General features: G+C 49.5%; 1 protein-coding gene across 5 annotated transcripts in view; it reads left to right on the top strand.

Annotated features, from left to right (window-relative positions):
• Positions 1 to 18,018, top strand: part of KDM5C (lysine demethylase 5C) — a 314,227-nt gene that overhangs the window by 103,509 nt on the left and 192,700 nt on the right. For all 5 annotated transcript variants that reach the window (XM_029607393.1, XM_029607421.1, XM_029607412.1 and 2 more), the window contains one exon: positions 17,098 to 17,217. In XM_029607393.1, coding sequence (XP_029463253.1) covers positions 17,098 to 17,217 — 120 coding nt within the window. The remainder of the gene's footprint in view (positions 1 to 17,097; positions 17,218 to 18,018) is intronic.

The following is an 18,018-nucleotide window of genomic DNA, read 5'->3' as shown; positions in this document are numbered from 1 at the left end:
CGGCATACCATAAAGGAATAGGGGATGTGCCAGTAACAGCACAACCCCTAGTAAGTAGGTTCATGAGAGGCTTACTTCACCTTAAGCCTCCCATTCGACCACTGGTCACTGAATGGGACCTGAATTTAGTACTAACAAGGCTCATGCGCTCACTGAGCCTCTGCACTCCTGTGATGAAAAATTCCTTACATGGAAAGTGCTTTTCTTAGTAGCTATTACATCGGCTAGAAGGGTCAGTGAGTTGCAAGCTCTCATCACGTACTCACCCTACACAAGGTTCCTGCATGACAGAGTAGTCCTTTGCACTCACCCCAAATTCTTACCAAAAGTAACAAATTTTCATATCAATCAGTCAGTAGTCTTGCCTACTTTCTTTCCAAGACCTCACTCTCACCAGGGAGAGAGAGTCTTACACACCTTGGACTGTAAACATGCACTAACTTTTTACCTGAACCGCACAGCGGTCCATAGGAAATCCACCCAACTCTTTGTTTCTTTCGACAAAAATAAACCAGGAGTTGAGGTAGGAAAACACTCTCTCCAACTGGCTAGCAGACTGTATTGAATTCTGTTATGAAAAAGCAAAGATTCCTCTCCAGGGGCGAGTAAAAGCACATTCAGTAAGGGCTATGTCCACATCAGTAGCGCACTATCATTCAGTGCCCATCCTAGACATATGTAAAGCTGCAACATGGAGTTCCCTTCACACCTTTGCAACTCATTATTGTCTGGACAAAGAAGGACGACAAGATTCAGCCTTTGGACAATCTGTCTTAAAGAACTTATTTCCAGTATAACTCCAACTCCTTCTACATCCATCCTGCTGTGATTAAGGCTGCCTCATTTTTCCCAGCAGTACACCATTTGTGCTTGTTGCACAAGTTGTATGCTGTTGGTATAATGTAAGAGACTCAGCCTGTAGCTTGCTAATCACCCATATGTGAAAACAATCATCCTGCTTGTCCTGGGATAAAGCAAAATTGCTTACCTTGTAATAGGTGTTATCCCAGGACAGCAGGATGTAGTCCTCACAGAACCCACCCACCTCCCCGCGGAATTGGGTCCGATACGTTTTATTTTATTTTTTTAGCTCACGCATATTGCTACAAACGAGACTGAAGGGAGACCCCTGTGGCTGAGAATATCATGGCATGCTAGGCATGCTCAGTAGGCCCAGAGTGCCAGCCAAAAGTTTCTAGAAACTTTTGACTGAAGTTTTCCGTACCAGGGCTCCATCTGATGTCACCCATATGTGAGGACTACATCCTGCTGTCCTGGGATAACACCTATTACAAGGTAAGCAATTTTCCTTTCCTTTCTCTCTTCTCTGCTTGTCATATTAGGGCTGCACAGTCTGACCTGGATTCTTGCTTATGTCAGCGCTGTAAGGAAGCCCATGGAGAGTTAGCCTCCCCAGACTTTGCTAAGCCCGGCTCCTCCCATTCAGAGGATGGGTCAGCCACAGCCTTAACAGGAAGTACCCTGGATCTGAGTAACCCTAGGACTGGGTCATCCATGGGAGAGAGAAATTTAGCGGCACCTACCCCAGTACCTCCTGGGCTAGGCATGGATCTGGCCGCCTTCTCTTGGGTAGAATTCCTTCAAGCCTTCGTACAGTCATGGTCTGCAGCCTAATTTGCCCCTGTCCAGACGGAACCTCAGCTAGTAAGCCCACCCTCTCCAAGTCGTATTGGCAGACCTCGAGGCATGCCTCGACTCGCCAAGGGTATCCCTGGCAGGGACCTGGATGGCATGGATGAAGAAGAGGATCTAGATTCCTTGAAAGATGGGGAAAATCCATCCCCCCTCCCCCCCCCCCCCCCCCCCCCGGGTTTAGAACCGTATTGGACTATGTTATGGTTTTTCCAGAGAGATGAATTTCCTGCCCTAGTTTCCCAGACCTTGAAGATGCTGGGAGTTCCTGGGGTGAACTCTTTGACAGAACCAAAGAAGAATCCCATTCTTATTTCCCTACAGAAAGCCTCTTGCTACTTTCCAGTACTGGAAGCCATCCAGGAGTTGATTGACCAGGAATAGGATGCCCCAGAAGCAAGTTTTAAAGGTGGACGAACATTAGAAACTCTGTACTCACTGGATCCGGCAGCGAGAGAATGTTTGCATTTCCCTAAAGTGGATGTACTTGTCTATGCTGTCTCTAAGCGAACAAATATGCCAGTGGAGGGAGGAGCAGACTTAAAGAATGTGCATGATAGGCGGATGGAGTCCATCCTTTAAACAGGCCTTTGACGAAATATCAATAACCTTACAGATTGCTTCTTGTTGTTCCTTGGTAGCTCATTTGTGCCTGCTCCTCTCTTGGAAAGTAGATGACTCACGGACGAGTTCCAGAGTAGTTTTGGAACCTGGTGCCGCCTTTTTAGCTGTCGCAGGTTCGGACCTAGTCCGTACCTTGGCTAGAGGAGTGGCCTCAGTGGTGGCGGCCAGAAGACAGCTATGGCTACAGAATTGGTCAGCAGACGCAATCTCCAAGGCAAATCTTACAAAGATGCCCTTTAAAGGATCACTCCTCTTCGGAAGAGAATTGGAAAAAGCTGGACAGTAAATGGGGCGAATCTCCAGTTCTCCGGCTACCAGAAGATAAGAGAAAGTAGCTCGCCCCTACAGAAACTTGACATTTCAGAGGTTTCTGTCTTTTGGGAAGTCTCAGTCTTTTTGTAGTCGACAGCCCAAGACAGGGTCAGGCTCGGGTTCAAGTTCATCCCGAACCCCCCAGTGAAGTTTTGCTGACCCACCCTCTGAATGAGGAGATAGGGAGTCAATTGTCCTACCAACGGTGGGTCGACATCACTTCAGGCAAATGGGTACTGGAGGTCATTGAGAAGGATATGCGCTGGAACTATGCAGCACTCCTTGGGACATATTCATGAAATCTCCTTGCCACTCCCAGCACAAGAAGCAGGCAGTGGAGAAAACCCTGTTAAGGCTTCTCAGGATGGGGGCTATAATCCCCAGTACCTGCGCCCCAGGAAAATACGGGGGGAGGGGGGGTGCTCTATCTATTTCATCGTACCCAAGAAGGCAGGTTCCTTTCGCCCTATCCTGGACCTCAAGAGTTTCAACAAAATTCTACGAGTGATTAATTTCCACATGCAAACCCTACGCTCTGTGATAATGGCCATACAATCAGAATTCTTAACCTCCTTGGACCTATCCGAGGCCTACCTGTCATATTCCAATGCAGCAAGAACATAGTTTCCTATGCTTTGTTGTACTTGGTCACCATTATCAGTTCCGGGCACTACCCTTTGGCCTAGACACCACCTGCAGAACATTTTCCAAGAATATGGTGGTCGTAGTGGCAGAGTTGAGAAAAGAGGGAATCCTGGTGCACCCGTACTTGAGCAACTGGCTGATCTGGGCAAAGTCCATGGAAGAGAGTCTCCGGGTGACCAATAGGGTGACCTCTTTGCTTCAGGAGCTCGGTTGGGTTGTAAACCTGGACAGAAGCAGTCTCAAACCCTCCCAGTCCTTGGAATATCTGGGAGTCAGGTTCGACACCAAGCAGAGCAAGGTCTTCCACCCATGCGGATAAGGAAGTTGATGTCCCAAGTGCGTCTGTTGATGAACACGATGGCTCCATACCATCAGGCATATCTTCAAGTCCTCGGCGAGTGAACACATGCGACTACTTCAGTGCTCCCTGCTGTCTTGTTGGAACCCACTGTCTCGAGACTGTTCGATTCACCTCCACTTACCTATGGAAGTATGCTCTCGGCTCCAGTGGTAGATGCAGGAAACTCATCTGGGAAGGGGGTGCACCCCTGTCCTCTCCGAACTGGCTGGTCCTCACGATGGACACGAGCCTCCAGGGCTGGGAAGCTCACTGTCAGGAACTAACGGCCCAGGGGCATTGGACCAAGGAAGAGGCCCTTTGGAACATAAAGCACCTGGAAGCCCAGGCAGTCAGATTGGTGTGTCTACAATTCAGCCACATGCTCCAGGGTCAAGTGGTCCGCATAATGTTGGATAACTCAACAGCGGTAGCCTACATCAACCGCCAAGGTGGAACCAAAAGCCAGCAAATGTCATAGGAGATAGATCTCCTTATGGAATGGGCGGAAATACATCTACAGATGTTCTCAATCTCACTTTGCAGGAATAGACAACATCAGAGCAGACTTTCTAAGCTGGGAGAGTCTGGATCCAGGATAAGTGGGCATTGTTGGCCAAAGCCTTTCAGCTGATAGTAGATTGCTGGGGTCTCCAGTCCATCGACCTGATGGCTGCATCTCACATTCTTCAGTCGCAGACGAAATCAGTTAACCCTGGGGATCAACACTATATTGTTCAGACCTAGGTGGAAGAGGAGCTGCTATATGCCTTCCCTCCATGGCTCCTTTTGGGCAGGGTCATTCACAGAATCGAGCGTCACAGGGGATTAGTCCTAGTAGCTCTAGATTGGCCCAGGTGTCTCTGCATGTCCACATACCACGGACACCTGGTGAAGAATTCCCTGTGCCTCCCATTGCACAGGGACTTGCCTCGTGAAGGATCCAACTCTATTCTGTCTTAGAGGGCTCGCTTGATGAAATGCGAGGACATTTGGTGGCAGTAATTGCCACCTTACTCTGTGTGTGGAAGTTCTCTACGTCTTTTGTATATGTGCGGGTCTGGAGAGTATTTAAGACCTAGTGCGAGGAATGCGGTGTTTCCCCTTGGATGGTAAAAATCCCTCTAATTCTGGAATTTTTGCAGGATGTCTTGAATAAAGATTTGATCTTGAAGGTCAGGTAGCAACTCTCTCCTGTTTCAGGGGCAAGGTGAACGGAACCCGCCTGTCGGCTCATCCGGACATGGCCCATTTTTCTGAAAGGGATGAAGCCTCCGGCGACACCTATGGTGGCTGGTTCCCTTGTGGAATCTTAATCTAGTATTGGAGTTTTTGACAGGGTCCTTCTTTCGGCCGCTGCGCAGTCTTTCCTTGCATTTATTGACCCTGAAAACGGTGTTCCTGGTGGCTGTATGCTTGACACATCACATCTCTGAACTACAGGCATTGTGTCTGGAGCCGTTTCTCCGGATGACTCCAGGAGCATTACTGCTTTGAACTGTTCCATCCTTTTTGCCCAAGGTAGTCTTGGAGTTTCATTTGAATCAGCCCATTTTGTTGCCATCCCTAGAAAAGCACAAGAGCGCTGAAAAATGCCTCCACCATTTGAATGTCAGTAGGCTTTTGGTGCATGCTTGTTCACGGTGGAAGGAAGCAGGGCGAAACCAGCTTTATGGGCTACCATAGCTCGCTGGATTAAGGAGGTGGTCACAGGAGCCTATGTGGAGGCCGGAAAGCCATTACCCCTTCAGGTTAAAACTCATTCCACTAGGGCTCAGGTAGTCTCATGGGTGGAAGTTAGACTGTCTCCCGTCGACATCTGCCGAGCAGCGATATGGTCTTCCTTGCACACCTTCTCCAGGTTCTGTCGCCTGGATGTCCAAGCCTGAGAAGATGCAGCCTTTGTGAGGGTGGTGCTAACCAGACCACAGGCAGCCTCCTGCCCCGTTCGGGAGTAGCTTTTGTACATCCCATTGGTCCTGAGTCCATCTGACTACATGCTAGTAAATGGAGAAATTACTTACCTGATAATTTTTGTTTTCCTTAGTGTAGACAGATGGACTCAGCATCCTGCCCACAGCTGCCCAAGAATGATGCCAAGGGTTCACCCATGGTGTGGATATCTATTCCAAGAGATTACAGGTAAGCCGTCATCCAGTCCCTAGATCTCAGGGCATTTATACTCTTACTGGGGTTCAGTGTTTGGTTGAGTACATTTACAGTTATCCATTTTTAATCAAGTTTTTAATAGATTTTTCGATTGTATGTCCACAGTGTCTTTTGAAGAAAATACTGAAGGGCTAAGGTCACTGCAGGGTAAAAGCTGAGGGTCCCGGTTCCCTCAACCCCTCTGAGTCTTCGCCAATATCAGCAGTTCCTCCTGGCATCCAGAAGCAGGGGATCATTTTTTTTTTGTTTAGTTCCTTGCTTGCTGTGTGTATTTTTGGAATCTTTCTTTTAGTATAAACAATTTTTATTGCGTTTTAGACAGAGAAAAACAAGAACAGGCCCATCAGACAGAGGTACACTGCAGTGTCTGACTGGAATCTTTCTTTTAAAAAAAAAAAAAAAAGTGAAAGCAGAGCTGGTGGAGGAAGCTTTGTCGAATGCTGATCAGCCTGACTGCCGGGAGGCAGTGTTGAGTGAGGGTGGCCAGAGCTTGTTTGACCACTGAGCCGGGTGCGTGGGTAGGGTCGGGTGCGCCGAGCAGCAGAGGCTATTTTTAGGCTCGATCACGTCAGTATGCTGCCTCCCACTCAGCATGAGGAAGTTTGCTGTGGCTCGAAACAGGAGCACCTCAGTGCGACCGCATTTTGTGGGGAGTATGTCTCTGGAGGGGCTGGAATCTCCTCAGAACTCTTGGGGGGGGCAGCCAGAGCATGAGGTCGGGATGGCCGGTGCAGGAGATCCTGGGGGTGGGTGTTGGAGGAGCCAGTAACCATTTTGACTGTGCATGGTAGGAGTCAGACTGCTGTAGGAGAGCCTCGGGACTCCCTTCCCTCTCTGTTTCCAGTTGTTCAAGGGTCATATTGGTGGCAGGGAAGGGGATGAGTCCCAGGGGGATGTGGAGCAGGATCAGTCTTCTAATATGGAATAATTTTCTTGGATGTTGTCTTGCTTCTCCATAAGCTAATTCACTGTACTGAATTGTGTTCCCTGAATGTAGCCGGATCAGTCCAGACCATGGGTTATGCCTTCGTTCCAGCAGGTGGAGACAGAAAAACTTGAAAGGCACCCTCACTTAACCTGGTGTGCCTCCCGCATCCCTTCAGTATTTCTTTTTCTCCAGCAGATGGAGGTGGTACAAAACCTGCAGTCTTGCCCTGTTTCTGGGGTGTAGGCTAGCCCTTGAAATTAAGAGTGAACTAGCTATATAAAGTTTGAATCAAGTTTAAAAAAAACAAACCCAAAGAAGTAGTCTTCTGCAAGCAGGGAGTGTTTCCCAATCCTCCCAGGGGGTTGTTAGATCCTGCGGGGTCATCCCTCTGGTGGCAGGTTATTGGAGCTGGGGTTGGTGACCCCGCGGGGCTCCAGTCAGGTTAGGAGCTAGGGAAGAAATTACCGGTGGTCTGGTCCCTCTCTTACCTCATGCCAGGCCTCAGCATTTGGGGAAAAAAAAAATCGAAATTTTTGGTGGGCTGCAATCCAGGACCCCTCTCCATCTGAATCGCTGCGTTTTTGACTAATTTTGCCATGTTTTTGCAGAGTTTTGGATTATTTTTCCCCTCCACGATGCCACGGCCATCTTTGTGTGGCATGTGGAGAATTGTCCGTGTGGCTTTCTCGGGCGGTATTTGGACCCGCTACCTTCTGGGAGGGGAAGGCAGCTCCCTTTCTGGGTCTGCAGCATCAGCTAAGCCCCGGGGGGGCTCAAAAATGTTTGGCTCCGCAGGACCCTCGGGTTAACCTATTCCCCTCAGTACAGGGACGGCAGCCATCTTAAACACCTTTGCTGCAGTTCAGGCAAGGGCTATGGGGGATGGGGAGCTTCCCCTTGCACTGTCACCGGTTCCTGCCAGTCCTGATGATCTTTTTGATAAGGGAGGACCCTGATATCCCAGGGGGGGGATTATGATGATTCTGATTCCTTTTCATTAGATTTTTTCCACCTTATGCATAAAGCCTTTCTGGATTCCAGGTCTCCGCAAGGTGGTGCTTTGCCTGTGAGACCTGCGCAGGGACTGGCCCCAAAGGTAGCTAAGTGCACGGATATGCCTGCGTTGCTACTGGTTGTGAAGTTTAAAAGGCTCCTTGGCTTCAGGAGGAGGAGCCGCTCTGGTAGTTCCGGGCAGTGTGGCTACAGCTGCAGTGACCTCTCCTTTCTCCCCGGCTGGGGCAGGATCGGAAGATGAGCAGGGGAAGCAGGCCCCCTTGGATGGTGATGATCCTAAAGTGGTTTGTCTGTTCCAGAGAGAGGAATTAGAACCTCTCATTCCTGCAGTTCTTTCTGAGCTTGGGGTGGAGCTCCCTCCCCATACTCCACCGCAGGACTCTGTGGACCCAGTCCTGGCGGGATTGAGAACGCAGACATGGGCTTTTCCTTTCCATCCCATTCTTCAGCAGCTGATGACCAGGGAGTGGGATGCTTCGGATGCTGGTCTGCGGGTCAGTTGGGCCATGGATAAGCTGCATCCGTTGCTGGATGAATCTCTGGAGCTCCTGCAGTCCCCCAAAGTGGATGCTTCAGTTTCGGCTGTTAAGCAGACCAACATTCCAGTCGCAGGCTCGGCGGCTCTCAAAGATCTTCAGGATTGCAAGCTGGAAGTGCTATTTAAACGCATTTTTGAGATTTCGGCCCTAGGTATCCAGGCAGCAGTGTGTAGCAGTTACATGCTGCGTGCGAGCCTGCACTAGGTTCAGCAATTGCTGATGCCTAGAGATCTTCCTCTGGGGCAGTCAGAGCAGGCAGAACATTTGGAAGCTGCAGTGGCATATGGAGCGGATGCTCTGTATGACCTGCTCCGCACTTCCTCTCGCACAATGTCATCAGCAGTGTCAGCAAGGTGGCTTTTGTGGTTCCGAAACTGGTCTGCTGATGTTTCCTCCAAGGCTCAACTTGGGGCTATTCCATTTAAAGGTGGTTTTTTTATTCGGTGAGGATTTGGAGCATCTGATAAAGTCCCTGGGAGAGAACAAGGATCACAAGTTGCCAGAGGACAGAATGAAGCCCTCCAGAGGATTTCCATCATCCCGCTCTCGTTTTCGAGGGCAGCGTAGGTTTTGGCAGAGCAAGACCGCAAGCGCCCGGACAGCGGCAACCAGTGGCCAGAAACCAAGCCTGGTCCTCGTCCTTTCAAGGCCGCAGAACCTCCCGGGATGGTGGTTCTTCCTCATCTCTCGCCTCCAAGACTATGCAATGAGATGGAGCCGGCCCATCCCTCAGTTCCTCGGGTTGGGGGTCGCCTATCCTGGTTTTACAAGGCATGGGCCAGGATTACTTCAGATCAGTGGGTGCTAAACATAATAGAACGAGGCTACGCTTTGGAATTTGCTCGACCTCTCCGAGATTTCTACTTAATATCCCCATGCGGTCCCCCAGGTCAAACGGCAGATTGTTCGTCAGACTCTCGAATGCCTTCTAGCTCTTGGTGCTGTAAAACCGGTTCATCCAGAACACTGGAAGACAGGGAGGTACTCCATTTACTTTGTGGTGCCAAAGAAGGAGGGATCCTTCAGACCAATCTTGGATCTCAAGAAGGTGAACAAGTCTCTCAAGGTGCCACATTTTCGCATGGAAACTGTGTTCCGTAATCATGGCAGTATGCAAGGGAGAATTTCTAGCCTCTTTGGATCTGATGGAGGCATATTTACACATTCCCATCTGCAAGGATCAGCAGATGTTCCTTCGCTTTATGGTCCTGGGAATGCATTATCAATTTTGCGCTCTGCCGTTTGGTCTCGCCACCGCCCCCCCGTACGTTCACCAAGGTCATGGTGGGTTGTGGCAGTGTCTCTCCGGAGACAAGGCCTTCTCATTCATCCCTACCTGGACGATTGGCTCATCAGGGCGAAGTCGAGGGAATGTTGTCTGGAAGCGATTCACAAAGTTACCACTCTAGTGCAATCCCTCAGATGGGTAATCAATCAGGCCAAGAGCAACTTGGTTCCTTCTCAAACATTGGGGTTTCTGGGAGCTCGGTTCGACACGGTTGGGAAAGTTTTTCTCCCGACGGACCAAATGCACAAGCTGATGGGGCAAGTTCGTCGCTTGTTGGCTCTTTCACTACCCAAGGCCTGGGTCTACCTTCAAGTTCTCTGCTCGATGGAGTCTACCCTGGAGGTGGTTTACTGGGCTTTTGCTCATATGAGACCATTGCAGCGAGCGTTACTGTCCCGATGGGATCCCAAGTCGGGGAATTTTCAATTCCCGCTTCTGCTCACTGATCATGCCAGGTCCAGTCTTGGGTGGTGGCTTTGCCCACACAACCTGTCGCGAGGGGTGGATTTCGAAGTTCCAAACTGGATAGTGGTGACCACGGATGCCAGTCTCTCAGGCTGGGGAGCTGTTTGCCAGTATCTTTCAGTGCAGGGCAGCTGATCCCTGGAGGAGTCCGGATGATGGTTTGCTTGGCCGTGCAACACTTTCTTCCCCAGTTACGCCATCAGGCAGTTCGCGTCTTATCCGACGACTGTGGCCTACATCAACTGTCAAGGAGGCACAAGACGTCAAGCCGTAGCAAATGAGATGGAGCTGCTCCTGGCTTGGGTGGAGCAAAATCTGGCGATTGATTGTGGCATCTCACATTGCTGGGAAGGACAATATACAAGTCGCAGGTCCATAGATCCAGGAGAGTGGGAACTCTCGGACCGAGCAATGGATCTCATTTCTTGCAATTGGGGGACTCCCCACATGGACTTGATGGCAACATGAGACAATACCAAAGCTCTTCACCTCTTCAGTCGCAGGAGAGATCGTGGTGCAGAGGGGGTCGATGTGCTAATACTATCCTGGCCAACGTCTGTTCTCCTTTACGTGTTTCCTCCTTGGCTTCTGGTGGGCAAGGTGCTTCACAGGATAGAGGTCCACCCAGGGACTGTGATCCTAGTGACTCCTGAATGGCCCCGATGCCTTTAGTTCGCGAACTTAATCAATCTGGCTGTGGACAGGCCTCTACGACTCTGCCATCTGGCACATCATCTTCATCAAGGGCCTATATATTTCGACCAGGCAGATCGATTTTGTCTAGCGGCCTGGCTTTTGAAAGGAGGAGGTTATCACTACACTGCTTCAAGCCAGAAAAACATCTACCTCTCTTTCGCATATTAGGGTGTGGAGAGTTTTTGAGACGTGGTGTAGTGAGCGAGATATTCTTCCCTGACATGCTACAATTGCTCAGATGTTAGCCATTTTGCAAAATGGTTTAGCCAAGGGCTTGTCTTTTAACTCCCGGGTACAGGTGGCGGCCCTAGCCACTTTGGTTGGAAGCTCGGTGGCGTCTCATCCAGATGTGCGTTTCCTCAGAGGAGTAAGGCATTTGAAGCCCCCTGTCCATCCGGTATGCCCGTCGTGGAGTCTTAATTTGGTTCTTCGCGTATTGTGTGATCCGCTGTTTGAACCTCTTAAAATGTGACATTGAAGGATCTTACCTTGAAGATGGTGTTTTTGGTGACTATATGCTCAGCTTGCAGAAGTTCTGAGTTACAGGCTCTCTTGTAGGGAACCTTTTTTGAGGATCTCTGATTCGGGGGTGTCTCTTCGAACTGTTCCATCTTTTTTGCCTAAAGTGGTATCCTCTTTTCATTTAAATCAATCAGTTGAACTTCCCGCTTTTCCTTATTTGTCATACGATGTACAACATGCGTGAGAGCTTCGTCTGTTAGATGGTCGGCAATCCTTGTTACTTTACTTGGAAGTCACAAACTCAGACTCTCAGATCATTTATTTGTCCTATAGAGCAGTCCCAGGAAGGGTCATAAGACAACTAAAACGACGATTGCGCGATGGTTGAGAGAAGCCATTTCCTCTGCATGCATTTGTAAAGGCAGACCTGTTCCTGAGGGCCTGAAGCCCATTCTATTTGCTCTCAGGCAGCTTCGTGGGCCGAATGCCAGTTGGTATCGCCTCAGGAGATTTGCAGAGCGGCTACTTGGAAGACACACCACACATTTGCTTGCCACTACTATTTGGACGTTCAGGCTCCTGGGGATTTTGACAGTGGCGTACTGTGCGCAAGTCTCACATGGTCCCACCCAGTTTAGGGAAGCTTTGGTACATCCCATGGTCTGGACTGATCCGGGTACATACAGGGAAAAGGAGAGAGATTTCATTCAAGCAGAAGTTCTTTGCCTATGGCACTGAAGCAGGGCTCGGGCAGGCAGTAGTCCTTTCGAGCTCAACGTAGACCTTCCCGGGACGGTGGTATCCAGGGAGGAGGTGGAAGAAAGAGTGGCCGATGAAAGCAGGCTGGTCCCACTCCTCTGTAGATACTATTGGAGGGTGGCTGTCTCTCTTTTACAAGGAGTGGAGCAAGATAACGTCAGACCAATGGGTTCTGGAGGTGGTAAGAGACAGCTGCACCTTAGAATTTTCTCGACTGCTCAGGGACGCCTTTGTAATCTCTGACTGCATCTCCTGTTCCAAGCGGGAAGTGGTACAGGATAGTTTGCAATGACTACAACTCCTGAGTGCAGTTGTTCCGGTGCCCCCTCAGGAGAGGGGACAGGGAAGGTACCCTGTGTATTTCGTGGTTCTCAAGAAGGAGGAAACCTTTTGACTCATTCTCTATCTCCAAAAGATCAGTACTGCTCACCAGGTGCTGTGTTTTCAGATGGAAATGTTGTGTCAATGCACAAAGAGTTTTTGGTGGCGTCAGATTTGATGGAGGCCTATCTCCATATTCCCATAGAGGCCGAGCACTAGAGGTTTCTAAGGTTTATGGTCTTAGGGGAGCACTTCCAATTTCGGGTCCTTCCCTTTGGGTTGGCAACAGCACCATGGATGTTCACAAAAGTGACGGTGGTGGCTGCGACACTCAGGAGGGAAGATATCCTGGTGCACCCATACCTAGACGATTGGCTCATCCGGGCAAAGTCAGAAGTGGAGTAGTGTTATTTAGTTCAGCTCATGCAGCTCCTGGATTCATTGGGCTGGGTGTCGAATCTTGCAAAGAGTCATTTGGAGCTGGTCCAGAACTTGGAATATCTGAGGCTTCTGATACCCAGATAGGGAAGGTGTTCCTGACCATGGAGAGAGTGGTCAAGTTGCAGAATCAGGTGCGTCTTCTGCGGCTTTCGGTTCCCAGAGACTGGGATTATTTACAGGTCCTGGGTTCTGTGGCTTCTACGCTGGAGTTAGTTCCATGGACCTTTGCTCACATGTACCCTCTGTAGAGGGAATCTGGTTTCAGAGGACTTTCAGCTTCTTTTACCGCTTCTGAAAGATGCCAGGTCCAGTCTCTTGTGGATGCTGTCTTGGCCCAGTCTGGAGAAAGATATGGACCTGGAAGTACTCCACTGGGTGGTAGTGACCCCAGATACTAGCTTCACAGGTTGGGGGGGCAATTTGTCAAGGGATATCAACCCAGGGACAGTGGTCACCAGAAGAGGCATCCTGGTCCATCAGTTGTTTGGCGACAAAGCCTTGCTTGTATTTCTTCTCATTTAAGGGAGGTTGGTGCGAGTGTTCTTGGACAATGTGACAATGGTGGCATACATCAGTCATCAAGGTGGAACGAACAGATGTCTGGTAGCGCAAGAATTGTTTGTTTGTGTGGAGATCCATCTAGCAGGAATAACTGCATCTCGTGTGGAATACGTACATATGGATTATCTCAGCAGACAGCGTCTGGATCCGGGGGAGTGGGAGTTGTTGGCGGAGGTCTTCGCCCTTATTCAGGCCAGATGGGGCAGGCCAGAGTTGGACCTCATGGTGGTTCTAGGAAATGCGAAGACCGGTTTTTCAGTCGCGAGAGAGAGGTTGGCTCCGAGCGTATTGATGGCATTGACTCCCTTGTCCAGCTGTGACTGGCAGTTGTTGCTGTACATATTTTCCCCTGTGGCCTCTCATAGGTCAACTGTTGTCATATTGAGCCTCACCCAGGTAGGGTGATTCTGATGTCATCCAAGTGGCCATACCCGCCGTGGTTTGTGAACCTGGTTCATCCAACAGTAGATGGTCCTGTTCACTTGGCCCATCTCCCAAGTTTGTTGTGGCAGGGACCTATATTTTCAGACAGGGCGGATTGCTTCTGTCTAGCAGCTTGGCTTTTGAGAGGCGAAGCTCCGTTTGAAGGGATACTCAGAATCTGTGATTACAACTTTGCTTCAGGTGAGCAGGTCTTCCATGTTGCTGGCTTATATCCAGTTTGGAGAGTTTTCGACTTGTGGTGTTTGCAGAACAAGGTGCAGCCTTTTAAAGGTGGACATTCCGCAGGTTTTGGCTCTTTTACAAAGCGGCTTGGCTAAGGGATTGGCCTATAATTCGCTTCGGGTTCAGATGGCAGTCCTAGGATGTCTTCGCGGTAAGGTTCAGGGAAGAGCGTTGGTGTCTCATCGGGATGTGGTCCGTTTCCTCAAGGGGGACAAAACATCTGCGTTTTCTGGTCTGGAAGGTATGTCTGGCCTGGAACCTTAATCTGGTTCTTCGAGTGTTTTGAGATCCTCCCTTTGAACTCATTAGAAGGGCTTCTTTAAAGGATGTAACCTTGAAGTCTTAGTGGCTATCTGTTCAGCTGGAAGGATATCAGAGCTGCATGCGATGTCATGTAGGGACCTTTTCCTACGCTTTTCGGAAGAGAGTGTGTCGTGGTGTACGGTTTCCTCCTTTCATTTTAACGAGATGGTCGAGCTACCTGCCTTTTCCATATTTGTCACCAGATGTTCCTGTGGTGAGGGAGCTTCGCTTATTGGATGTGTGTCAAATTCTTTTGCAATATCTTAAGGTGACTAATATCTTTCACAAGTCAGATCATCTTTTTGTCCTGTTCAGTGGAGCAAAGAAGGGAAATAAGGCTTCCAAGAGCACATTTGTAATTTGGCTGAAAGGTGATAAGTACAGCTTACATCTGTAAGGGTCGGTCTGTGCCGGAAGGACTGATTTCTCCACAAGAGATTTTTCGGGCAGCGACATGGTCTTCTCTCCACATTTTAACAAACATTACCACTTGGATGTGTGGACGCCAGAGGAGGCGACTTTTGGAGAAAGTGTGTTGCGTGTGGGTTTTTTGAGTTCCCGCCCAGCGTAGAGGGACTTGGGTACATCCCACTTGTCTGGACTGATCTGGGGTATGCACAGGAAAGGAAAATTCCCTGTATGTATCTGGATCAATCCAGACTCCTGGGATCATTCCCCCCTGCCAGCAGATGGAGACAGAGAAAATCTTTGACACTGCATCATAACCCCCAGTGCCCCATGCAGTTCCTCAGTATTTCTCTGTCTCCAGCAGAGGGTGTGAATCCTGCAGTGGGCTAATTTTTGTTTTACAGCTCATTTCTCCTTTTGAGCCTTCCTCCTAGGGGTTTCTTTTGTTTTTTTTTAATAATCCCAGTATTTCTGCCCTGTCCGGTTGAGGCCGCCGAGCCGGGGGTTGGTGCCCTTGGGTGTGCTCGGTCTGTGCACCTGTAGGGTGTAAATTTGGTTGTCCAGATCCCTTCCCTTCACGAGGTCGCTGAGGCGGCTGCAGACTCTTTCATGATTTTTTGGTCTTTTTGAGACTTTTTGCCTGTCTCTTTAAGGGCACTTTGTCTCGTTGGGGACGAAGTTAAAAAAAAAAAAAAAAAAGTCTTGTTTTTGCACCGGAGGAAGCCAAGGGCTTGTCTTAGTTCCCTTAAGATACAGGTGGCAGTGCTGGGCTCTCTTCGTGGCATGATTGGTTCCTCTATTTCAACTTATCCGGAAGTCATTCGATTTCTCAGAGGGGCAGTGAATTTACGACCTCCGATTCGGAGGTCCTGCCCGTCTTGGAATCTTAATCTCATCCTTAGAGGTTTGTGTGAAGCTCCTTTCGAACCACTCGGGAGGTCTACATTGAAGGATTTAACGCTTAAGGTGGTTTTTCTTGTGGCCATCTGTTCGGCTAGACAAGACTTCTGAGTTGCGGGCTCTATCTTGCCATGATCCTTTCCTTCAGATTTCGGATTCCAGCGTTTCTTTACGGGACACCATCTTCTTTTTTGCCAAAAGTGGTCTCTGCGTTTCATGTCAGTCAGTGGAGCTTCTGGCTTTTCCTTCTTTATCGGCGTCTGATCCTCATGCGAGGGAGCTCAGACGTTTGGATGTAAGGAGAGCTTTGTTGCGTTACCCTGAAGTTACGAATGACTTTAGGAGGTCCAATCATCTTTGTGCTCTGGAGAGGTGCGAACAGAGGTTCCAAGGCTTCTAAAGCCTCTATTGCGCGTTGCTTGAAGGAGGCAATTTCTTCTGCATATATCACACAGGGCCATCCAGTTCCAGAAGGGTTGCGACCTCATGGGCGGAATCACAACTTGCTTCTCCACAGGAAATTTGCAGGGCTGCGACTTGGAAGTCGCTACATACCAAGGTACTATTGTCTAGATTTGGGGGATATGGCATCCTCAGCTTTTGGCGAGAGTGTTCTGCGAGCGGGACTCTCCAGGTCCCATCCTGGATAAGGCCTTTGGTACATCCCAGGAGTCTGGACTGATCCGGGTACGTACAGGGAAAGGAAAATTGGTTCTTACTTGCTAATTTTCGTTCCTGTAGTACCACAGATCAGTCTAGAACCTGCCCAATTAGGGAAGGGGAATATCTAAGGGAGAGTCGTCCACTCAGCTGAAAGATTGTTCTCTGCATTTTGTGGTGTTGGTTTTTGTTTAATTGTTCAGGTTTTTTTTACTATTTTCTGCTTTGATATAGATATATACTGAGGAACTGCAGGGGGCACTAGGGGTTATGATGCAGTGTCAGCGAAGCTTTTCTCTTTCTCCATCTGCTGGCAGGGTCAAATGAACCCAGGAGTCTGGACTGATCCATGGTACTACAGGAACGAAATTAGCAGGTAAGAACCAATTTTCCTTTTGTTTTTACCTGCTAATTTTCGTTCCTGTAATACCATAGATCAGTCCAGAGACATGTCCCCTTCTTTCGAAAGACTTCCTCACTTCAGGATGTTTCTGAGACAGTATGTAAATATGTGCAGATTTGCTAAGAGTATTCATGGGTTAATATATTCTTTGTTTGAGACAAGAGGGCCCTAGTTTTAGGGGGCTCCAACTTTGAGTCTCTGCTTGCCCCAGAGTTTGAGATTTGTGAATTTAGATATCTTGGCTTGGGTACAGGTCAATACTGAGGGACTGCAGGTGGCACTCTCGGTTATGTAGCAGTACCTGAAAAGTTTTTTCATTGTCTGCCTCCATCAGCTGGTAGAGATGCAAAACCCACTTGTCAGGACTGATCTGTGGTACTACAGGAGCAAAAATTAGCAGGTAAGAACCGCTTCTCCTTTTTCTAGTGTCAAAGATTTCAGCAATTTGCGTGTTCCCCCATTCTGCTGTACCAGTTATGAGAAGAAGAGTGACTTTGGATAGTGGTGAGTTTACTCATCTTCCTCCTTTTTCCCATTCCACAGGAGTGCCGCAGACCCCCGGAGGCATTTGGCTTTGAACAGGCCACTCGAGAGTACACGTTACAGAGCTTTGGAGAAATGGCAGATGCCTTCAAAGCGGATTACTTCAACATGCCAGTGCACGTAGGTCCATGCAAACTGTACATATGAGAGTGCAATGCAGAGTTCTGTTTTGAGTATGAGATTCCATGTGAGAGGATGGTAGGGAGCAAAGATATTTTCCTAGCATGTAGCAGATGGACTCAGGACCAATGGGTGGTATAGTGTACTGCTGCTAGCAGTTGGAGACGGATCAGATTTCAATCTGACGTCAGCCCCTAGTACATATACCCCTGCAGGAAGTGCAGCTCTCCAGTATTTTCCATCTCCATAGCAGTTAGGGACTATCTGCACACTCTCAAGTGTTAGATCAAATTAAAAGAAGAAAACCTACCTGAAGACGAGCCCCGCTGTCCTGCGGTGATACCCTCGGGTCCCTCCCCCATTTGAGATTCCCGAGGTGATTTCCGTGGTCCCTCGGAGGTGAGCCTCGGTCCGGCGGCCGAATCGCAGCGAGGACCTAGCCCCCGATCCTTCGGGCGCGGCTGAGAAGGCAGCAGGTGCACCCTCAAGCATGGCGGTGAAGGTATTTGCCCCCTCCCCCCACAGCCGGAGACCGCCCGGGACGAAACCGGGAAGCGCCGAAGACAAGGTACGGTAGAAATCTTCTACTCGAATCCAGTCGAGGACGAGCGCAGGTCACCGACCGGGACCAGTGCCACAGGGTTGATCCGCCCTAGCAGGGCCAGGCCCCGGCTATTTCAAGAGTCTGCCCAAGTGGAGACTCTCCGAGGGGGTCGCCAAATTGCCCGTGTGCTCGCCGTCGCCATCTTGGCCTACTCGCCGCGCCGTTCGCCTCCAAGCGCACATCTCCGAGCCAGGCGC

Source organism: Rhinatrema bivittatum, chromosome 1 (assembly GCF_901001135.1).
Source record: "Rhinatrema bivittatum chromosome 1, aRhiBiv1.1, whole genome shotgun sequence".
Classification (NCBI taxonomy): domain Eukaryota; kingdom Metazoa; phylum Chordata; class Amphibia; order Gymnophiona; family Rhinatrematidae; genus Rhinatrema; species Rhinatrema bivittatum.
This window is presented reverse-complemented; position numbering and strand designations above follow the sequence as displayed.